General features: G+C 51.2%; 1 protein-coding gene across 5 annotated transcripts in view; it reads left to right on the forward strand.

Annotated features, from left to right (window-relative positions):
• The window catches only part of ANO9 (anoctamin 9), a 41,731-nt gene that overhangs the window by 8,659 nt on the left and 9,569 nt on the right, over positions 1 to 23,503 (forward strand). For 2 of the 5 annotated variants that reach the window (XM_030560753.1, XM_030560751.1), the window contains 18 exons: positions 990 to 1,052; positions 1,481 to 1,597; positions 4,465 to 4,601; positions 5,056 to 5,105; positions 7,510 to 7,568; positions 7,849 to 7,931; positions 10,063 to 10,197; positions 10,885 to 10,981; positions 11,432 to 11,492; positions 12,525 to 12,607; positions 16,304 to 16,408; positions 17,465 to 17,629; positions 17,729 to 17,765; positions 18,927 to 19,038; positions 19,672 to 19,729; positions 19,974 to 20,071; positions 21,052 to 21,215; positions 22,623 to 22,775. In XM_030560753.1, the coding sequence (XP_030416613.1) occupies positions 1,487 to 1,597; positions 4,465 to 4,601; positions 5,056 to 5,105; positions 7,510 to 7,568; positions 7,849 to 7,931; positions 10,063 to 10,197; positions 10,885 to 10,981; positions 11,432 to 11,492; positions 12,525 to 12,607; positions 16,304 to 16,408; positions 17,465 to 17,629; positions 17,729 to 17,765; positions 18,927 to 19,038; positions 19,672 to 19,729; positions 19,974 to 20,071; positions 21,052 to 21,215; positions 22,623 to 22,775 (1,708 nt within the window). In that variant the 5' untranslated portion in view covers positions 990 to 1,052; positions 1,481 to 1,486. The remainder of the gene's footprint in view (positions 1 to 989; positions 1,053 to 1,480; positions 1,598 to 4,464; positions 4,602 to 5,055; positions 5,106 to 7,509; positions 7,569 to 7,848; positions 7,932 to 10,062; positions 10,198 to 10,884; positions 10,982 to 11,431; positions 11,493 to 12,524; positions 12,608 to 16,303; positions 16,409 to 17,464; positions 17,630 to 17,728; positions 17,766 to 18,926; positions 19,039 to 19,671; positions 19,730 to 19,973; positions 20,072 to 21,051; positions 21,216 to 22,622; positions 22,776 to 23,503) is intronic. The other 3 variants (XM_030560752.1, XM_030560754.1, XM_030560756.1) reach the window with 3 other exon arrangements.

Raw genomic sequence — 23,503 nt, forward strand, 5'->3', positions numbered from 1 at the left:
TAGCTTTGCCAGCTGTGCAGAGCTAACTGAAGGAAGAAGCAGTCATAAGTAAAGCCAACAGGTATGAATGAAATACACAGAGAAAGCAGATCTGCTGACCTTTCTTACACAAACAGTTTTGAAGGAGAAGTGAACTTTAAGCAGCGTGACTAATCATTTGAAAATGCATGCACAAAGGTGAACCTTAATCCACTTCTGCCTTCTTAAACCATCTGCATCCCTTATCCCTGCTTTCTTTTCTCCAGGTCAGCCAACAAGTAACCAGAAGCAAAGATAGAAAAATTTAAATAGATCTTTTCCCTCCCTCTCTGCTTCCTTCCTATGTAGTTTAATTGGATCCCATGTGTTCAGATAGCACCTCAGTGCAATCAATCAGCTCCTCAGTCTCTCCTTCTGATCCTTTTTTCCTGCAGTTCAATCACGTCTCTCAGATGTGGCTTCCTGTCACCTTGCTTATACTTCCTGCCGTATCCCTGAAATACTTCCCAGCTAGAATTTTCTTTGGAGCTGCAGTTTGGATGCATGATTTGTTTTCCATTTTCTGTCCTAACCTAGTGTGTAGTGTTGCTGAGTGCTCTTAAACAGCTTTTCTCTTCTACTTCCTGTGGTGGCTGCTTTCCAGAAGCAGTTAAGGGTAAATCTTTGTGTAGTCTGCAAAGTCCTTGGGGATGAAAGACTTTGTACTTTGGTAAGAGTTCTTATTATTTCTGTACTTAACAGAAAAGGGGGACCTTTCTAAGCTATAATATGGTGTGAAATCCTGGACATCTGCTCTTCCCAGCTGGAACTGGTTTCACTCCTCATTTAAGAGCTTCCCCCCATTACTTAAAGCAGGAGGATGCAGGTCCTGACCCAGGAGACCTTAATTATGGGCATATTTCCTGCTTTCCCAGAGTGTGGGTTAAGATACTAGGTATGTGTGTGAGATGATGCCATCCCATGGAATGTTCTATGCCCTCTCCTCTTTCATTCTCTCCCTCTTGCCACAGGATAAAATTGAGCTAAGGGAAAATTGCTCTGGGAAGTCAGAAGAGACGAAGCCCTTGGTCCCGGTGAGTAACGATCCTCCTGTCCTGTGCTGCAGCAGCCCTTACATTCAAGCTATGATGTGAGTGCATCACAGCCCCACGTGACATCAAATTGTAGATCTACGCCACAGTCTGACTGCCTCTCCCTCCCTGTTCAACTAGTGCTGAAAAAGTCTCCAGGGCATCCTCGCCAGCCCACTGGGAGACAGTTGGCATCCTGATCTCCCCGCTCTGACTTTGTGGACAGAGGGTAACCACTACTCCCAGCAACAATGGGAGCCCCCCCCGACACACAAGCCCTCACCCTTTTCCCGCTGAGAAGGAATCCTAGGGGCCCTCCAGACTGGCCTGATGAGATAGAGTCCGGCCTCTGCACACACAGAGGAAGCTGTAAGAATATCCCTTGCAGTGCCACTGCTAGCTGATTTCATTGGGCTGTTTCCTTTGGCCAGAACCAGATGAAGTGGGACTTCATCCTAGTATGTGACAAACACGAGTCTGACAGCGAGAAGGATGCTAAGAGGAAGGAATTCTTGGACAAGTTGGAAAACAAAGGATTTACCATCGAGGTGAGATTAACTAGGGGAGGGCAGGTCCCTGGATACACAGGATCACTGATTGAGCTGAATGACTGTGCCCTTAGTGCTCTGAGCAATTGTGTCACAGAACCTGGAAAAGTTCTATTAGATCTTAGGGATTTGGCTCTGTGAGCTTAGGGGAAATAGCTGGCTCGAAAGACTCGCAAAAGCTTCCCCTCCGCTCTTGCCCTTGGGCCGGCCAGGTCATGGTTCCTCCCCCAGCCTCTTTTTTAAGAAATCGGAAGAAATCCCATCCTGATATCACAGTCCAAGATCCTGACTGTTTGTGTCACAAAACATAATCAGCCTGTTTGGAGCAGCAGGTGCAGATGTTAGGCAGCACCTAAAATGATTTCCAGACAGATGGTGTGCAACTTTAGTATGATCACCTGCCCCTGGAAGCCTAGACAGCAGCCTCCCAAGAAGCTCAGTCACCTTCTGGATTTATAGCTTTACAGATGGCAGGCCAGAGCTTCAGATGATGTAAGTCACCACAGTTCCACTGTAATCAACACAGTTGCATTGACTTACACCAGCTGAGGATATGGCCTGTAGTCAGGCAGTTCCAGGGTTCCTCACCATCCACACCATGGAACACCACTAGATCACTCCTCCTAGGAGTGACAATCCAGGGTTCCTTCTCCACTGCTCTAAGGTGCTTGGGTGCTCATTCCCATCAAACGTACGTGGGGCTTGGTTCTCTACACAAAGCAAGACATTGCTTTTTGTGCTCTTTAATGCATGAGCCCATTCTCCACCTCCTCCATACCAGGAGGGCTAGTTCAGACCCATTCCAGGAGCAGCAAAGGTTGAGGGCATAAGGAAGGCCAATAACAGCTGTAAAGAATTCTGTACCTGGTTTTCTCAGCCACTTGCAGCCTCCCTGCTCATTCAAGACTGAGCTTTCCCTCCAGCGAATTCTAATGCTGCCCTGGAGGAACCACTTTCTCTGGGGATGAGGGCAATCTAACCTCCTTGATCATTCAGTCCTGAGCTTTCACCCTGCCCCCAAACCTTTTTCATCAATGGAACCTCTGACCCTGTTCTGGACGGACCCCTCTCTCCTGGAGTGAGAAGGGTTACTGATGAGGTGTGTTTCTATGGGAGGTCAGACTAGATGATTTAGGGGTCCCCACTGGTCTTAAAATCTATTTGTCCAATTGATACATATCTCTTCCTGCCCTCAGAGGCAACATCAGCCCTTTCCTGGTGTCACGGAGTCACCGGGCGATGCTCTGGCAGGAACTGCTCCCCACCAAGCCAGTCAGGACTTTGGGGAGCCTCCTCTCCCTTGGAGCAGACTTGTTCAGGGCAATAAGCTCACATGTCTTCACCTCCTGGGTCTCTCTTTGGAGCATTCAGCATTCTCTGCCCCTCTGTGCTCTTCCCACAGCGAGCCTGCCCCAGCGGGGTTCTGGGGAAGCCACAGGGTCCTGCACCCCCACTTTGCAGTCAGACGTTGACTCTCAGCCAGCCAGTAAAACAGAGGTTTATTCAATGACAGGAACAGCATCTAAAACAGAGCTTGTAGATACAACAAACTGGACCCTTTGGCCGGGTCCATTCTGGGGGGCAGTGAGCCAGACCCCCACATCTGCACTTCATTCCTCGTCTCCAACCAGCTCCAGACTCCAAAACCCCCTCCAGCCCCTCCTTCTCTGCTCAGTTCCTTTCCTGGGCCAGGAGGTCATCTGACCTCCTTGTCTCCAACACCTTCAGTTGGCACCTTTGCAGAGAAGGGGCCCAGGCCATCAGTTGCTAGGAGACAGAATGTCAGGCATTTAGGTGCACTGGCCCTTTGCTCTGCAGCAATCACACACCCTTATTCCATCACTTAGATACATAAGAACTGCATAGGGGACACTGAGGCACCAACACAGTATTCAGAGAAAACATTAAGAACATTCCCAGTTTGCCACACCTGGCTGTATTACTTCTTTGTCTGGCCCTGTCAAGATACCAAGTCCCTTTGTCTACACCAGCAGCTCTCAAACTGTGGCCCAGGGCCGAAGCTGAAGCCCAAGCCCCCTGCCTGGGCCAAAGCTGACTGCCTGGGGCTAAAGCCCTTGGGCTCAGACTTCAGTCCCCCCTTCATGGGGTCGTGTCATAATTTTTGTTGTTAGAAGAGGGTCGTGGTACAATGAAGTTTGAGAACCCCTTAAAATGCTACAGCTGTGCTGCTGTAGCACTTCAATGCAGACACTCTACAGCGATGGGAGGGATCTCCCATCACGCTAGTTATTCCATCTCCCTGAGAGGCTGTAGCTAGATTGATGGAAGAATTCTTGCATTGACCTTGTGCTCTATGTGGGGGTTAGGTTGTTATAACCACGTCCCTCAGGAGGGTAGATTTTTCACACCCCTGAAAGACGTAGCAATGCTGATGTAACTTTTCCATGTAGCCCAGGCCCAAGGAATTACTGGTGATGAGAACGGGGCAGGAAGCACGCTGGGAAGGAAAGAAAGGGTGTTTGAAGAGGGGCTGGCATGTGGAGAGCAGAAGCACTTTTAGCTGATGAGGAGGAGGAGGAGAGAACCTTCTCGCCCAGGGGAAGGGAAGTGAGGTAGGAGGAGAGCAGTGGGAGGGAAAGAGGATCTAAGTGGGGGAGAAAAGTTAATGGAGCAGAGTGACAGGGCCCTGAAGAGGATGAGACTTTCCACACCATTCTCTGAAAGTGGCTGCTCTGCTTCCTCTTGGTTCTCTGTTTTTTGCAGTGGTTTGCTCTGCAGCTGAGTGTTCTCTAGAGCTCCCACCGTCCTGCCTGCAGAGCAGCTCTTTGCTAACGGTCCAATCCCATTGGATACTTGCTTCATCTGTATGTCTCTCTAATCTCCCTTCTCTCTGATCCTACACCCAGGAAATCGAGGACAAAAAACTATTCTATGGGGTCCATGCCCCAAGTGAAATCTTCCAAAAATACCAGTGTCTGCTGAAGAGCTCGGACAGCGGGTTGCAGAATCACCACATGGAGGAGAATGTGACCATCACCACCAGGTGAGCGTTTCTTTGATCTCAAAGACATCAGGGTGCAGGGTACTTCATGCTAATACCTGTGATGGATCATGCACCCTAGGGCGAGACTTGCCTGTTAGCTGGATCACAGGCCCCCTTCCCTGGTTCCCCATGGGGAATTACTTTGCCGTGCTTTGTATCCTTACTAGAAAACCATTTAAAATCGGGAGTGATACTGAGCTCCTGTCCTCGTGCATCTTGCCCCCCTAGCCTGGTCTCCACCAATTCCCCACAACTGAACCTTAGCCCCATTCCCTCTTCCTGCCCTGGTCCTTGCTTCCGTACCTGTCCAGATCTCTTAACACATTCCTTAATCTCTGGATCCTGGGTGTAGCCTTTATCTCCCATTGCCCTGGTAATCCCAGGCCATTTTTCTGGCCCATACTGACCCTTCAGTGTTTAATTCTCCCTAATATCTGATTGTTTGGGGTTTCAGGATACGTATCGTCAACTTTATCCTGCAGAACACACAGATTTCTCCTGAGGGTAAGGAAACATTTCCTCTCTTCTAGTTGCTTTTGCCGTTCCCATGTGCACAGTCACAAATACACATCCCAAGCAGAGGCAGATTTACAATGAAACACACAGTGCCCTGGCACAGGGCCCCCCAATTACAGGGGGCCTCAGCCTCAGGGCTGAGCTGCCCAGCACTGTCCAGCACCCCCTGCAGGCAAGGCCGGCTCCAGGCACCAGCAAAGGAAGCAGGTGCTTGGGGCGGCCACTGGAAAGGGACAGCATGTCTGGGTCTTCGGTGGCAATTTGGCAGCAGGTCCCTCAGTCCCTCTCGGAGCAAAGGACTGGCCGCTGAATTGCCGCTGAAGAATGAAGCGGTGCGGTAAGGCTGCCGCCAAAGTGCCACAAATTGTGGCTTCTTTTTTTTCCCCTTACTTCGCCGCTTGGGGCAGCAAAAAAGCTGGAGCTGGCCCTGGCTGCAGGGGGGACTGCTGTGGGGGAGAGCAGGGAGGGAGCCATTTAAGAGTTGTGCTGGAGGTGTGGTGTGCGCTGCGTTCGCCCAGCCAGGCAAGGCATCGCCCAGCAGGCAGCCAGGTGAGGCATCGAGGTGAGGGGCTGGCTAGGAGCGTGCTTTAGGGAGGCGGGCCTTTCTGTCCTCCTGCCCTGCTCCTCTGGATGCTGGGTAGCACAGGTGCAGTCTGTGGCATGCACTGCTGCTGGCAGCTCCTGGAAAAAGGCCAGGGAAGGGAGCGGCAGGCCAGGGGTCTCACGTGCTCCTGCCTCCATGGCTCCCTTTGGCAACAACAGGAGCAGTGGCAGGGCAGCAACGCCTCCACCACCCAGCCAGGTAAGCAGGACCAGCGCTAGAGTTTTGAGCGCCCTAGGCAGACGGCAATTTTGCCACCCCGCGCACTGGTCCCGTGGCTCTGGTGGAGCTGCCGCAGTCATGTCTGCGGGAGGTCCACCTGAGCCACGCAAGCAGCCGACTGTTCGCAGGCACGACTGCGGCAGCTCCACAGGAGCTGCCTGCCGCCCCCTCCGGACACCCTGGACTGCTGGCTGCCGCAGCGGCGCCCTGACCCAGGGTCAGGGCGCCTCCGCGGCAGCCTGGAGTTTCCCTGGGCCAGGGGACCCCCGCCCCTGGGCTGCCGCGGTGGCGCCCAGACCCGGGGGACACCCTGGGCTGCCGGCTGGTGCCGGCAGCTCAGACTCCCTCTCTGTCCAAGCAGCAGCGGCTGCTCAACCATTTTAAAAAAAAATTGGGGGTGCTTTTTGGCGCCCTCAAATCTCGGCGCCCTAGGCAACCACCTAGTCCGCCTAAATGTTTGCACCAGCCCTGCAGGTAAGGTAATCCAGCAGCTGCGACAGGGACTGTCCAAGCCCCGAGCCCCATCCCCCATGCACTGCCCCTGTGCCCCAGCCCATCCACCTCCCAGCCACCTGCCCTCACTCATGCACCCCCCCGACCCATCCCCACGTGCACCCTTTGCACCAAACAGAAGCTGCCCCAAGTAAGCGCCCCACACCCCAACCCTCTGCCCCAGCCCTGAGCACCCTTCCAGACCCTGCACTCCAATTCCCACCCCACTCCTGCACCCTAACTCCCTCCCAGACCCCACACTCCAACCTGAGCCTCCTCCCACATCCTAATTCCTGGCCAGACCCCGCACTCCAGTGTTTTTTTTACTTGATAAAATGCTCTTATCCAAAGTGTTTTACAATAGTTAGCTAATGGTACAAACAATATTTGGAAAGCTCATTAAGTGGTCTGCCAAGACCCTTATCAATTTTCAAGTGATCTGTGGGGGAAAAAAGTTGGTTTTGTAGTCTAATCAAGGTACGGAACTTTATTTTCATTTACTTCCTATTAATTATAATATAGGAGGAGGATGACGAAAAAAAGAATGAAAAATGGCAGGGTAGGGGAGATAAGAGAGAATGTTCTTTTTTTCTTGGCTGGGTCCTGGGCGGGGGGGCCCAAAACAAAGCTGAGCACAGGGCCCCGCTAACTCTAAATCTGCCACTGATCCCAAGTGCAGCTCACATGGACATGTGCATTCCTAGCCTTGCACATGGGCATGCTTGAACTCGTGCACAGCCTTGTGCGTACCCCAGCATGTACAGAAACTGCGAGAGACTCGTGGGTACAGCAGGACCATCACCTGTGCTGAGGTTGCCATCAGCATCGCTCTGTGTGCTGACCATTGGTGGTTATTCTACGTGCTGTCTGTCTGCAATGGGCAAAGTCTGGCTGTTGCCAATTCCTTTTCAACACCAAAGCAGAGCTCTGAACTCCAGTTCTGTTCAAGTGTCACCTACAGCTTTTTCTCTTAACAGGGGGATTTGGATCCTAGGGTCAGCCTGGGTTCTACTGGGTGCTGGGGGGGATTGTGCCTGCCTGTCACTGTTAACTTTCCTGTTCCTGTTTTGCTGCCAGAGACGCTCCAAAAGCTGATAAAGGCAAAGGTCTTTGAGGCAGCATTCCCACTGCACAAGGTGAGGAATCTGAGGGTGCCTCAGTGCTGAGAGTGTGTATGCGCAGGAGACTAGGTGTGTGGATTGCAGATGCAGGAGAGGAAGTGGGTTAGTAGGGGAGGAGTGACTGGAAAGACAGAGGATTAAGTCATGGTCCCAAAGATCCTTTGGCTGAGGATGTGGTGGCATGTGTCTGGAAAAAGCCCTAACTAATGTCTTAGTGGGGGTGTGGGGGGGAGGGAGGGAAGGATTGGCAGTTGATATATCTCTCTGTGCCTGATCTGAATGCTATTCTTTCTAGCAAGAAGGGCTGAGACAATTACTGAAGGAGAATTGGGCCCGATGGAGAAAGATACTGAAGAAACAGCCAATTGAGGAGATCAGGTAACCCACGCCAAGGGATGGACAATGAGACAGCACAAGGCCACCATGTAAAATACCCATCCAGAATAACTTCATTACACGTAACTCTGAGCACCCAGCTCCTTGTGTGGGGGGAGTTCTACCCAGGGGTGAAAGTAAGATACAAGACTTACCAGTATGGGGGCCTGGTGCCTCGGATGGAAGGGGCTGGGTTGGGGGGTCAGCCTCCCCTAGCCACCCCTTCCATGCTACCTGGGGACTCCAGCTGCTTCCACAGCAGTGCTTTAACATCGGCTGTGTATGGGCTGGTACCGGCAGCCACTTCTTACAGGGACGCTGTTCTAGCCCATACTGTCCCACTTTCACCTCTAGTTTTACCTCATCCTCCATATGACTCCAAGTTCAAACCAGAGCTGAACAAACTTGGTTTGCCTAACTGTGAACCCATTGGACTTGTGGGTTAAGGGGCATAGAATTGTTACACTAGATTAGACTCGTGGTCCGTCTAGTATCCTGTCTTTTTGGCAGCCGCTGGCACCAGCTGCATCAGGGGAAGATGCAGCAATTCTGCAGAAGGTAATTATGAGATAACCTGCCCCCAGGGAATGTGCCTTTTAACCCTCCACACCCTTCCTCCTAACAGATTGGCTCATACCGTGAACCAAGAGGGCTATATCCCTTTCAAAACCCTTGGAGTTTTTAATCCTTACAATTTGTAACTATGGATATCCTTATCCGTAAAACTGTCCAGCTCTTTTTCAATCCTGCTAAGCTCCTGGCCCCAGTTGTATCCAGTGGCAATGAGCGTCTCATGCTAACTCTACATTGTTTAAAAAAGCATTTCCTTTAATCACGTTTTAAGTTGCCACGTTGCACTTTGAATAGCTCCTTATTCTTGTACTGTGAGAGCAACTCCTGACCTGCCTTCTTTAGGCCATTCAAGTGTACAAAATAATGAATGTCTCATTTTAGTGGTCACCTTGCTAAGATAAAGAATCCTAGGAGAGGTTATTTTTTCCCCATGCCCCTAAATCATTCTCCCTGACCGTCTCTGAACCCCTCTGAGGGTATGTCTTCACTACCCACCGTATCAGCGGGTTGCAATCGATTGCTCAGAGATCGATATATCGCGTCTCATCTAGACACGATATATCGATCCCCGAACACGCTTATATCAATTCCGGAACTCCACCAACCCGAACGGAGTTGCGGAATCGACAGGGGGAGCCGCGGACATCAATCTCGCGCTGTGAGGACGGTGAGTAATTCAATCTTAGATACTTCGACTTCAGCTACGTTATTCACGTAGCTGAAGTTGCATATCTAAGATCGATTTTCCCCCATAGTGTAGACCAGCCCTGAATCTACTTTTTCTTTCTCTCTCTCTCTCTCTGGAGATGGGGTGACCAGTACTGAACACAGCACTCCAGATTAGGGTGACCAGATGTTCCGATTTTATAGGGACAGCCCCGATATTTGGGGCTTTTTCTTCTATAAGTGCCTATTACCCCCCCAACCCCCATCCCAATTTTTCACATTTGCTATCTGGTCACCCTACTCCAGATGGAGCTGCACCATTAGCTTTATATGTAGGTATTCGCCTTTCTGTGTTAGTCTCAAGTTTGTTTACTCTGGCTACAGCTGCACCTCACACAGATCTTCACTGTGCTGTCCTGGATCTCTTTCCTGTGTTGTTACAGACTTACTGAGAACCCATGAATGAGCAGCTCAAATCTGTCCCTCCAGTGTGTCAGTACTGTATTTAATCAGCTGCCATTAGCTTGCTCATTTGCTTAGCTTGGTTACTTCCTCCCCATGTTTTCTCTGGCCCTGACTAACCTGAGTGTTCAGCATTGTGTTCTCAGGAGACATTTGGCCCCTCCCTGTTCACCCCGCCCTCCCAGATCATTAACACCTATATCATCAAGGCAAGGGCGGGTCATGCAGTGACCTAAGGAGAAGCAAGAGGATGGGACTGACATCTTTGGGGACAGCATCCCCCATGCTGAGGTCCTGGGGGAAATTCCCAAGGGATTCCGTGTGGGGAGACCACTGTCTCAGGGCATTTGGCTGACACTGGATATTGTCACTGCAAATCTGGGGCTAGATGGGATCTTTGCTGAGTGATTTCAGCACCTGCCTTGTCTTTCAGGAGTTATTTTGGGGAGAAAGTGGCCCTGTATTTTGCCTGGCTAGGCTGGTACACCCGCATCCTGTTCCCAGCTGCTGTGCTGGGCCTGCTTGTCTTCCTATATGGAATCTTTCATTTTGATTCCAGTCAGGTCAGGTAAGTGCATTGAGAGGACACTGTGTGTCCATGTCCTGTCGTGTGTCCAAGTGTATGCATGAATGTGTGAATGCAGGTGATCACATCTCCTATACATGGCATCCAATCCTATGACTTCTCTTTCTATGGAACTGCCTCTGACTTCTACGGGAGCTCTGCATGCAGAGGGCTTGCAGGGCCATTGACTTCCAGCGACCGCACCACTTCATGGAACAATGGCAGGATCTCTGAAGTGTGACAGCTCTCTAACCGCATGATAGTGATCATAATGGCTCCTGTGGGCTTTATTGGGATGTGCACTGGCGCATCCCAGTACCTAGTTTGGCCCTTGTAAAGAATGGCATGTCCGCTTTGGAGAATGGGGACATATTGCAGGCAGGGGCAAAAGATTGTCAAGTGTATCTAGGCTGCAGACTGCTAGCTACACCCGTGCATCTGGCTGTGACCAGGGGAGTGTGTATGAATATGCACCTGCGGGGAAGCTTGCCAAGGAGGAGACCTCACCTGGCACTATCAGGGCACTAATATCTGGTAGCTGCAGCATAGAACTATATTCCATCCATTAGCGGTGAGTACCTGTTCTGCCTCTCCCTTGGCTGTTGACTGAGTGTGATGGCTGTAATGAGCACACGGCTGATGGGCTAGCAAAGCAACCATCATACTCCTTAATTTCTTTCCTGCCTCCAGCAAAGAGATCTGTGAAGCCAACACCACCATCATGTGCCCACTCTGCGACCAGAAGTGCCCATTCTGGCAGCTGTCAGATACTTGCACCTATGCCAAGGTAAATCAATGCTCGCCAGAGAAAGCTTCCATTTCTCCACTGGGTCCTTGTTTCCAATAGCTGCTGTGCTTATGCCTCCTCACGATACCTCCAGCAGCATGCGGACAGTATGTATCCTCTTGGGAAATGAGTCAGCTGCTGACAGTGGCTGCAGGGAGCTCTTGCAAGTACTACAGCAGAGAATTATGTCCAGCTCCATTGTCTTGCCTGTGGGGTGGAGGCTTCCCAAGCTTTGGGTTGAGTCTTAAGAACTCCAGGTTTCTGATCTTCTATCTCCTGTGATGTCCTTAGAGCCATGGAGCACTGCTCTCCCACGTAGAACTGGGCACAGTACCACTGCTGCAGTCCTCGCAGCACCCCGGGTGCCTCCTGCGTCCTCTCCAGCCAGATTCCTCCACTGTGCTCCAGGCTCCTTTGTAATCCCTTCTTTCTCGGAATTTTCTTTTCCAGGTCACTCACCTGTTTGACAATGAGGGAACGATTCTCTTTGCAGTGCTTATGGCTCTCTGGGGTAAGTTTCTGTCTCTCCGTGCCTAGCATGAGGCTTTGAAGTGGGAATGGCCTGTCAGCTGCAGCCTGCTATGGGTCTGGTAACAAACTGGGTTTCTGTGTTGTTTATTCAGAACCTGCCAGGCAGAGAGGTGTAACTTTACTGGGGAAGGAGTGGGGTTGGGCAGCGTGTGACGGGAAAGGGATAGGCACTGGTGAAGTTACATGCATTTGGGGATAGGTTTTGTTACTTTGTAACTTTAGATCATTGGTTCAAATCCAGTTCTGAACATTCCCCTCTGGAGTCTGGTCAGGGGCCTGTGTGAAATGAATTTGGTGGCCCATTTGTCTATGGATTTTCTCTGTACCCACCACAGTAGCATCTGTGTATCTAATCTGGTTTCATTTGAGCTCTGAGGTTACCAATATATGCATTCCAAAAGCATTGCCACAGGTAGTACCAAATGGTATCCTCAAGGTCTGACTGGGCTGTGGAAGCTGCCCTAAGTCAGAGCAGTCCCTGGGGCTACTCCAAGCTATGCAGAGGCCCTCTTGGCTTCCAGAGAAGTCCAGAATTCCAGTATAAAACCACTCCTGTGTCTCCATTTCTTCCCACTCTCCTGCAAAGCACAGCACAGGATCTGGTCCAAAATGTTTTGCAAGCAGCTTGTGCAGCAGAGAGACAAGAAACATGCCCCAGAACAGAGATGAAGAGTAAATAACCCAGGTGATGGGAGTCTGTCAATATTGGCTAGAAAATATACTGTAGACTGGCCACCATGTCCTGGAAGTGCATTCAGACCTAGCTATGATCTTCCTCCTGGATTGACCCCACTTGGCTACCAGCAGTAAACATCCCCTGTCTGGAGGTCTTTTCTACAGAGAGCTCCAGGCTGCTTCCTCCACGTTGGAGAACCTGGATGCTTAGCAGCACTTCCCCTACCTGGCCTGTAGGAAAGGCGTGTGCTCCTGTGACTGCTTCATTGTCAATGTCTCCATGGGGCAAAGGAGTCTCTGCTGCTCTGACTGCATTGTTCTGTGGTTTCACCTACAGCCACCGTGTTCCTGGAGCTGTGGAAGAGGAAAAGGGCTGAGGTGGTCAGTGGCTGGGAACTGTACGGGTGGGATGAAGATGAGGTGAGAATAAGTCACTCCTTTGCACTGTCTTCCTCTTTGTTGGCTCATAGACTTAAAGGCCAGAAAGGACCATCACGATCACCTAGTCCAGTCTTCTGCACATCGCAGCCACAGAATCTCACCGACCCATTCCTCTCATAGACTCCTAACCTCTGGCTGAGTTACTGACATCCTCAAATCATGGTTTAAAGACTTGAAGTTGTAGAGAACCCACCATTTACACTAGTTTAAACCTGCAGGGAGACCCATGCGGCTGAGGAAGACGAAAACCCTCATACAGTTTCTGCCAATCTGACCTTGGAGAAAATTCTTTTTTGGTCCCATATATAGCTATCAGTTAGATCCTGAGTATGTGGGCAAGACCCACGAGCCAGACATCTGGGAAAGAATTCTCTGTAGTATCTCAGAACCCTCTCCATCTAGTGTCCCATCACCAGCCATTGGAGATCAGCTACATGCCATTTGTAGTCACTCATGATACCTTTCCCTCCATAAACTTATCAAGCTCAGTCTTAAAGCCAGTTGGGTATTTTCTCCTCTTTGCTAGCCTTGGGATGCTGCTCCCGAACTTCATTCCTCCTATGGTTAGAAACCTTTGTATAATTTCAAGCCTAAACTTGTTGATGGCTGGTTTACCTCCATTTGTTCTTGTGTCCACTGTGACAGGTTAGACCCCCTTGGGATGCCACCTGATGTACTGGGGTTTCACTGAGCCCCTCCTCCTGCTCCACCAGCCTGGATTCCCTCTCTCTGTTTTGCTGAATTAGGCTCTCCGGCCTCTTGCAGCACACACACAGGCAGGGCCACACCCCCCTACAGACACAGACTAAAGTCAGCTCTGTGTGAGAAGATTACGTGCACACCCATTTTGTCTTGCACTTTACAGAAAGAGCTTCACAGCACAAACTTGTAAAAATCCCCCCTCTCCCTCAACGTAAAGAGAGAGATGCACACCTTCTTTTCCCCCCCAGTTAGGATTTGCATAATCTGGGTTTCATAATACACAAAACAAATTTATTAACTGTAAAAGGCAGATTTTAAGTGACTATAAGAGATAACAGATAGGACAAAGAAGATTACTGAGCAAATAAAACAAAATACGCCAGCTAAACTTAATACACTCAAGAAACAGGTTACAAAATGTAATTTTTTTTCCTAAATGTTATTTTAGCCAGGTTGCAAAGTTTCTGTAGCTTAGCGCAGTGGTCTCCAAAGTCGGGTATGCGCACCCCAGGGAGTGCACAAAACGATCCATTGGGGGGCATGGCAGGAGGAGCGCTGCCTGAGGGAACAAGTGAGCAGGGAAGCTGCCCTGGCCCCCTGCAGGCAGGGCCACCCAGAACGCAGAGGCTTTAGGGGCTACAGGGCACTGGGCTAGGAGCCCTGGGTCCTTAGCCTGCGACTCTAAAGCCCCTTTCGGAATGTGGCCCTGAGTCCTCCGGCCTGTGGAGGAGCAGGGGCAGCCGCACAGCCAGTGGCCAGAAAGAAGAGACGCTTTCCCCTTCAAAGCCTGCTGGAGAGAAGCGGCTCTTTGAAGGGGAAAGCGGCACTTCTCTCTGGCCCCTGCTCCTCCTGAGTCCTCTGGCACGTGCTCGCAGGGCTGCATTCTGAAAGGGGCTTTAGACCCGCAGCCCGGGGCCCCCTTAGCCCAGGGCCTTGAAGCCCCTAAAGCCCCTGCATTCCGGATGTGGAGGGGGGAGGGAGCTCCCAGAATCCTGGCCATGGAGGCGGTGCCACACTGCACAGAGCCACCTGCAAACCCCCTGCACCAAACAGGAGCTTCCCCAGATAAGTGCTCTGCACCTCCTGCCTGTCCCAGGCCTAAGCCTTCTCCAACACCTGCACACTGAGCTCCCTCCCACACTCTAACTCCCTCCCAGACCCTGCACCCCCACCCTGAGTGCCCTCCCACACCCTAACCCTAATCCAAACCTTTGAATCGCTGTATCACAATATGTTAAACCAAGATTTTCAGAAATAACGAAGCATATTCAATCACATTGCTCTCACTAAAAAAATATTTTTTGTGAGAGCAAAAAGGTGTTTTGTACTATTAATAAAATACAATTAAAATATTGTTTATTGCATCTTCTCATTCTTTTTTAATTTCTATTTTTGTATGTTTTATAATGTATATAATATATTAGTATAGTAGTACATGTATACATTATATACATAAATAAATATACATATATTGGGGGTGTGTGCTCAAATTTTTTATTTACTGATAGGGTGCGCGATCAAAAAAGTTTGGAGACCACTGGCTTAGTGTTCCAGACGGAACCCTGTCTCAGTCTGGACTCCCCCCTTGCCTTCCTTTCAGGTGTCTTTAGCAGTCTTTCTTCTTGGGCGGGCAGGCCATGGAGTAGAGTCTCATTTGACTTCCTCCCCACCCTTAAATAAGATTTACATAAGGCAGAAATCTTTTGTTTCCCAAACTTGCCCCCCTCCTCTCTCCTTTTAGTGGAAAATTACAGGAAGTCGAAGGGGAATAATGTTTAGTATCAGGTGACAGGATCACCTGACCTAGTAGTGCACAGAGACAGGAAGGAGAGACATTAGTATCTTCACAACAGTCTTGTTTCTTCCTAATGGCCCATCAAGTCTGATGGCCTGTTGTCTGGTGGGTGTGTCCCAAATACATACTCAGTTGTAATTGTTACATAGTCCATATTCCTAACCTTAGATATAGAACTGATACATGCATACAAATTGGATAATCACATTCAGTAAATTGTAACCTTTCCAAAGATCTTACATGGCCCATCTTGCATAAAACATCTTAGTTATGCCATATTCATATCATAGCAATATTTCTATGAAGAACATGGGGTGTAACGTCACATCCACGTTGACACTTTAACTTAAATAACTCCTCTCCCTCCCTGGTACTTATCCCTCTGATATGTCTATAGAGAGCAATCCTATCTCCCCTCAGCCTTCTTTTGGTTAGACTAAACAAGCCAAGCTCTTTGAGTCTCCTCTCATGACGTAGGTTTTCTCTGCACCTGTTCCAGTTTGAATTCATCTTTCTTAAACATGGGAGACCAGAGCTGCATGCAGTAAATTCCTTCCCTCCCTGTGCCATTGTCTCTCTTGCCAGGAGGCAGGTGGGATTCTGGGCTGTGTACAGGCATATGAAAAAATGCTGTTCAAACTAGGAGGACACTCCCTGCTGAGATCCCAGCTGGTACTGCAGAGGAGACTGAACTGGGATTAATGAGGCACTGCTGTAGGAGAGGTTCCCCCAGATCTTCCTGCCTTTTATTAGGAAAGGAGTGCAGGACTCCTGAAGTCATTTCCCTGAAAGGGTTTTAGATGCAGGCTACGTATTAGTGCACAGCACAGGAACTACTGTCACTCATGTTTATAAAGACTGGGGTTGGTCAGATCAGTCTGCAATATGCCTGTATGCATGATATAACCCACAGCCATTTCTAGTAATGTCCAATCCAGGCCAAGTTATGGAGACCCTGTGCTAGCCAGTGTGGGAGATTTCAGGCTTTGACATGCAGGCTACACGAAGATATACCTTAGGATCTGCTACAAGTCGTGTCCCTCTTCTGCCCTGCCAGAACATGTCATGTTCATCGCATGCTTCCATGTCATTGACACATGTGAGGCGCTATACTGCCCCTTGGCTTGCTTTTCCCTAGTGTATGGCTCTGACGCATATTCTTTTTCCCCCATCCCCAGGAGGAGCTGGCCTTGCAGCTGATCAATAACCCAGCACATACCCTCAAGTTGTACCAGCACTCTTATATCCGCAGCACTATCCTGCTTCTCTTAGTCCTGCTTATGGTACGTGCTATTGACTCAGACACCTCCACGGGCTTGGGGATTTCTACACCATTGAGCTATAGGCGCATGTGGTTGTGAAGTGAATGACGCAGAAAAGTGTTTGAAGGGGGACAGGACACTGAATAGCTTCGGGGGTTGGGGATGGGCTGCAGAGCCTTTCAGCTCTAAGATGCCAAGTGGATTCTGGCCCAGGGTGGTGGAGATTTCAAGTCATCACTGTTGTATGGCTGCTTGGTGGCCTGTGTAGTGATCTTAGTCTGGTTCCTAAAACACCCCCTAGATGAGTCAGCCTTAACGGGTCCAGTCTCGGAGCAGGCCTGGGCTGAGTGGGCCTGGAGACCGTGCACTAGAAAGGAGTGAAGCAGGGGCAGTCACTCTGTGGGAAAATGTGAACAGCTGTTGGATGTCCTCTGCCTGTACTTTGGATAGATGGGGGGAAGGGAGGGTGCATTCACTTAGGCACTAAACTCACATGGGGATAGCAGGGAGGCAGCCATTTGCCAGTTTGTTTGCTGAGAGCTCACTGGCATGTGCCAGCTGCCTGCCACTCTGCCATGCTGCTTCAGAGAGCGTCCCAGCTCCCATCCCTTCCTACATACAGTGCTACAGGGGAAATGGTGTAGAAAAAACTTTTCAAACTATGCACCGGGGGCAGAAACAGGATGGGTGACTATTACTTTACTCATGAGGGAGGGCATAGTGAACAATGTGGGTGCCAGCAACATCAGACCATACATGCACACGCTTGCTCCTCCCCCCTCCCCCCCCCCACACTGCTGGTCAACATCCTCTGTATTTAACCACCTCACTCCTCCTAGAAATTGTGCTGGGCACAGGCATTCCACCTTGCAGGCTGGGCATGGGCACTAAGGGCCTGGATCTTGGCCTGCAGCTGCTAACCACACAGAACCCATCATCTAGCTGCATTAAAGTCTGTTGTTCCCACCCCCATGCACCCAGTTTGCTCAGTTTCCCCCTCCACCTTCATTACCTGTCTCCCCTGCTCGGCCCATCTCTAATCCCCACAAGAGCTCTGACGACACACTGCCCTCCCAGATCACCGTGCTCATTGGCCTTGCGCATGCGCTCGTCATCTACCGGGTGGTGGCGACTGTCGTCTTCACCCAAAGCGACTTCGAGTTCATCCGGGAACGTGCCAGCACTATGGCGGTGATGACAGGGGCCGTGCTGCATTACATCACCATCATCATCATGACCAAGGTACGGAGTGCGGCGTGACAGGAGCCCTCCTCGTTATCCCACCATCAAACACCCTGCCCGTCCCGTCTCTCCGTTCACCCTCCCTCTCCTGTGTTGCAGGTGAACAGGCGTGTGGCACTCTTTCTCTGTGAGCTGGGTAAGGCAAAGTGCATGCTGTATTCACCCTGCATCTAGCATCCTCCAGCGCAGCCAGCTGGATTATCCTGAACATTGTTGGAGTATTAAAAGGGGCCGAGTCTTTCCATTGATATCAATGGGCTTTTTCACTCTGGCCTTCACAGCTGCTTGTATAGAACACTTGAAATATGCTAATACCACCTAGCTCCTGGACAGCCAAGATTCTCAACCTTTTTCTTTCTGAGGCCCCCCACAATATGCTATAAAAACTCCATGGCCCACCTGTGCCACAACAGTTGTTTTTCTGCATATAAAAGGCAGGGCTGGCATTAAGGAGTTGCAAGCAGAGCAATTGCCTGAGGCCCCACGCCACAGGGGCCCCTGCAGAGCCACATTGCTTGGGCTTCACCTTCAGCCCTGGGTGGTGGGGCTCAGGGACCTGGGCTTTAGCCCCATATGGGATGGCTCGGCCTTTTTGCCCTGGGTCCCAGTGAGTCTAATGCTGGCCCTGCTTGGCCCTGGATCCCTGGTTGAGAACCACTGCTGTACGGCTCAACAAAGAGAAGGATATTGCCACAGCCGCCGCCTCTGTCCCCAGGCAAACGAATGAGCCCTGGCCAGAGCTCTAATAGCACAGCAGGCCGGGAGCAATTCCAGAGTCAAGGGTGTTCCGTTGGGAGCCCCCTAGTCTCAGATAGTTAAATAGAGGGACTCTCTGCTCCAGCCCCCATCCTGATCTCAGCTGCTACCAAGCCTCATGTAAAGAGAGGTGAGTCTGGCAGAGAGCCAGCACCCCAGCCAGGGAGAGCTTCAGAGAGCCAAGTCAGCATGTTGGATTGCACCCTGACGTTAACAGGAAGCTAGTGCCGCTGCTGGAGAGCTGGTGAAATCGGTGCCTAGTCTGCCCCAGCTCTGGTTTGAGTGTAGCCCCGGCACAGCTCATTGCTGCAACAGAAGCCACAGGAACATGGATCACTGTGTCAAAGTCCTGGGATTGCTGAGGCTCACTAGAACCGGGGCTACAAATCCAGGGGATCAGGTTCAAGTCCAGGGGATTCTGGGTCAGTAAAAGGCCCAAGCGCTCTGGAATGAAAGTATGATGGGCTGAAGGTGCCTGTCCAGGAAGGAGGGGGGCTCCTGCTGCTGCGAGTAACCCACCCACCTGCACTCCCGTTTCCAGAGAAGCCACGGACGTTCTCGGAGCGTGAGAACATCTTCACTGTGAAAATCTTCACCTTCCAGTTCTTCACCTACTTCTCCTCACTGATCTACATCGCCTTCTTCCTGGGAAGGTGAGCGCGGCTATGCCCCGGCCAGGTCCCCAGCTGGGGTCATTCGGCACAGCAGGAGCTGTACCCATTAACCCCGGGCGGAGCTCTGCATTAGTACTGTAACACACACCTAGGGCCAGTCACCCTAGGGAGGCCCATAAACCCAGTTAGGTTTGCCTGGTGCTTCTAATGTCTGGTTGCAGGGGGAAGGTGTTGGCTGCTCTGGTGGCAGGGATAAAGAAGGCTGGTGCCGCTAGTGAGTGAGTGAGAGCTCCTGCAACCTGACTTCCTGGATGTTGATTCTGTGGGTGAAATCTTGGCCCCCTGGAGGTCACTGGGAATTTTGCCACTGATTTCAATGGGGCCAGGATTTCAACCTTGTTTTTTGGAATGGGTGTGTAGTTCTCCATCTCTCTCGGCTTGTCTTTCTCTCGGTTTCTGTCTGTCCCTCTCTTGCTGGGTTGCTGCGCTTGACTCCGCCTGTGTTTGTCTCCCACCCCCTCTCTCTTTCAGTCTCTGCACCTGCCTCTCTCTTCCCTTTGGTGCCTGGGTCTCTGTCCTGGGGTAGTCATTACCCTTCCTGCTTACAGTGGGAGGGGCTGGCCTCAGTCGCACCAGCATCAGGCCTATTTAACTCTGCACTCTTCTGATCAGGATTAACGGCCGTCCTGGGAACTACGTGCGTGTAGCTGGCAAGTGGAGGCTGGAGGAGGTGAGTAAATTGTCCATAGTGCTCCAATACACTCTCCGCATCACTCCTGCTCCCTGTCACACCTCTCTGCCCCTTCCCCACCCACATCTCTGGCACTGTCTCTGTTAAAACCGTTGCTTCCTTCTACCCAATACAACCCTTCCAATCACTCCAGGTTCTTCTTGGCCCATGTACCTAGCACCCAGCCCTTTGTCCCAAAGCCAGCCCATCTGGTCTGCACAGTATAACTCTCTTCTCTTTGCAGTGCCACCCCAGTGGCTGCATCACTGATCTCTTTATCCAGATGGCCATCATAATGACCCTGAAGCAGACCCTGAGTAACTTCGTGGAGTACCTCACCCCGTAAGTCCGCGTACCCTAGGCACTCATGCCAGTAGGATGTGCTCACATATCTGAGCTGTATGTTTCTGCTTGCAGAAGCACTCTGCTCTGATTACAAACTTTAACTGGGATTCCCCCAGGCAGTTTCTGGGGATGGTGAGTGTGAGGCCAGCTGCTGAGATAAGATTAGTCAGCAAATTCTCTTCAGGATAAAATGAAATCTGTCTCTGGAGAAAGCAGAAATAGATCCGGTCAAGGAACAAGAACAATACCATGTGACACCGTGACTAATCACAGAGCCAGAACAGTGCATTCCGAATACAGAACAATGGACAGGAAGGTCCGTACGCAGAGTTCAGTTCAGACCTTGTCACACAAACGATTTGAGAAAAGAACAAATAAATAAAATGGGGCTTTGCTCCTGGACAAGTCAGAGAGAGAGAGGGCTGAACTCACTGAATAAATTATTCCCCATGAACAGCTCTAACTGGCACCTTTGACCTGACACTAAAAATTCACTCCAATTTTCTTTTAAAACTAATTTTCTTTGACATTTGGAGTGGCCTCCTAGCTATTTAGTATGTTTACCGCCACTTGAATTTTTAAGCCTCAACTTTACTTGTCCTGGGGAGTAGTCACACCAAAATAGCCCTGTTGATTTTAGTGGGATTCCTCACGTGCTTGTCAGTGTCAGAACGGGATACATGGTCAGGCTGTTGGTAAACTACAGCTATTGGCCATCTTACAGATGGAAACTGCCTTCTGCTATTGGTAAGAATTCCCTCAATAACATCAGCAGAAGGTGATATGTTTGAGAGAGGGGAAGGAGGAGAGTGTGTGTGAGACCTTACAGCAGAACCAACCCAATGCTCAGGTCTCCATGTCAGTGTTCCAGAGGGGTTACCATTGGCCCAGTGCAGGGAGCTGCTCTGGTAGCCCCCACACTTGGCTCATTAGTATATAACCCTCACCCCTCTGCCCTTGTGTTACTGTCCCTGCAGCTGGCTAAGATTAAGGTTCCGAAAATCACTTCCCAACCCAAAGGACAAAGACAAGGTTCACATGGAGAAAGGACCCGAGGACTCCTGCAAGGAGCAGTGGCTCAAGAACTACCAACTCAACGAGGTCAACGTCTTCAGCTTGTTTGACGAGTTCTTGGAAATGAGTATGTGATGCTCTGGGGTCACGGGTGTAACTAGTGGGCAGCAGACAATGCCTGGTTCTCAGGTGCTGTGTTCTGGGCCCACGCCTGTCCATTCCCATTGCCTCTTCTCTTTGGCAAGGCCGACTCCAGGCCCCAGCGTGCCAAGCGCGTGCTTGGGGCGGCATGCCACGGGGGGGCGCTCTGCCGGTTGCCGGGAGGGTCCCCCAGGTGGCTCTGGGGGACCTCCGACAGGCGTGCCTGCGGAGGGTCCGCTGGTCCCGCGGCTCTGGTGGAGCATCCGAAGGCACGCCTGCGGGAGGTCCACCAGAGCGGCGGGACCAGCAGACCCTCCGCTGGGACGCCTGTGGGAGGTCCACTGGAGCCGCGGGACCGGTGAGCGGCAGAGTGCCCCCGCGGCGTGCTGCCGTGCTTGGAGCGGCGAAATGGCTAGAGCCGGCCCTGCTCTTTGGGTCAGTTTTTATCCAGGGGCAGCAGGTTTTAGCTGCTTACTCATCCTAGGTTTCCTTGCACCCAGTACGTAAAGTGTGTTCTGAATGCCCTGGAGCTGCTCCAGGGGTCCAGTTCCTGATGTTGGGGCTAAGGGGAGTCATACCCTTGCAGCTAGCAGGACTGGGGCTCCTGTGAGAGAAACTGGCCACCCCTGTGACAGAGTGGTAATACCAAACGCCCATTCACATCCCTGGGAGTGGGGGCAGGTCCTAGGTCTCCACATGTGGCTTGTGGAACACAGTCAGGCTTGGTGACTGTGCGTTCACTGTTGAGGGGAAGGTACGAGGGAACCAGCCCTGCCGCTCACCCATTCCGTAGCCCATCCCTGAGCTAAGACTACAGAGCCCAGGGAGAAATGGGCACAGACTGGGTAGATTCACCCACACACCTGCTTGGGGTCACTTGCACACATCTTGCCCCGAGCAAGACCTGGCAGGTAACTGTGACATCCCAGGAGGTGGCCTGGGAAGGATTTGTGCCTCAGGGGTGACCAAATTCCTTTCCTGCCCTGTCCTGCCCTTGCTTCTGGTAGCATTTGGGTACTGGCTGTGACCACTAGCAACTACTCTCCCCTCTCCTCCCCCCATCCCTGTTCAGCTGAGCAGTCTGCACTTCGGGGAATGGGGGCAGAGTCAAGGTCCCACCCCTCTGTGATCAGTCCTGCATGGATGAGGTTGGGGTAAGTTGGTAACTGGGCATGCAGCCCCTGATCTTCCCTCCCCGCCCCCCCCGGCTACAGCCATGAAGTGAGCAGATCACATGGAGGGCTAGAGGGGGTATCTGACTCATCCTCTCATGCTGCCTGGCCACTCAGGGCCATGCCAATATCCGGCTTTGAGGCATCGCACATACAGTAAGTACTTGGGCTGAATGTCCCTACAGCTCCCTCACGGTACCTGTACTTTGTCCTGTTCTCAGTGATCCAGTATAGCTTCACCACCATCTTTGTGGCTGCCTTCCCCCTTGCCCCGCTAATGGCCTTCATCAATAACCTCTTTGAGATCCGACTGGATGCCATCAAGATGGTGCAGCTGCAGAGGCGCATAGTGCCTAGGAAAGCCAATGACATCGGTGAGTGGGGGCCCGGGGAGGGGCTCTCCATGAAGAGCATGGGCCTGATAAAGAAGGCACAATGGGGGGTGGGAGGGCTAATCTTAGCCCAAGACTGAACAATGGCACTAACTACTGCAGCAGACTCTTTCCCTAAGTCATGGTGCCAGAACATTGTCTGCTCCTCTTTCTGCTATTTCAGGGGACAGTTAGAGATAGAGGGTGCATTGGAAGAGCTGCGGGTGGTGGAGGAGGCAGGACTGAAACAGCAGGAGGGCTGTAAGTCAGGACTCAGGTGCATTGGTAGAGGCATGGATAGAATCTAGATACAATTTGCTTTGGCCTTGAATACACAGCTAGTTCCTCATGTTCACACGCAGCCCGTCTGCCCACATCACTGGGTGCATACAGTACTGGATAAGGCTCATCATTGTAGTGCTCTTGTTGATGCAAGGGTGCTGTGCTGGGTCACCACGCTGTGCCCCACAGAACACAACTCCAGAGATCAGCCTGGTCAAGCCCAAACCTCCTCCCATTCGTGGCAATGGCAAAGCTCGCAGAGCGGTGTCCTGGGCACCAAAGCAGCTGTGGAAGCACCTAGCTGGGCATGTGTCATAAACAGATAGCTAAGGGTTAACGTCTGTTTCACCTGGAAAGAAGTATCTGAAGCACCTGACCAGAGGACCAATCAGGAAACAGGATTTTTTCAACTCTGGGTGGAGGGAAGTTTGTGTGTGAGTCCTTTGTTC

The sequence above is a fragment of the Gopherus evgoodei genome, chromosome 4 (assembly GCF_007399415.2).
Source record: "Gopherus evgoodei ecotype Sinaloan lineage chromosome 4, rGopEvg1_v1.p, whole genome shotgun sequence".
Classification (NCBI taxonomy): domain Eukaryota; kingdom Metazoa; phylum Chordata; order Testudines; family Testudinidae; genus Gopherus; species Gopherus evgoodei.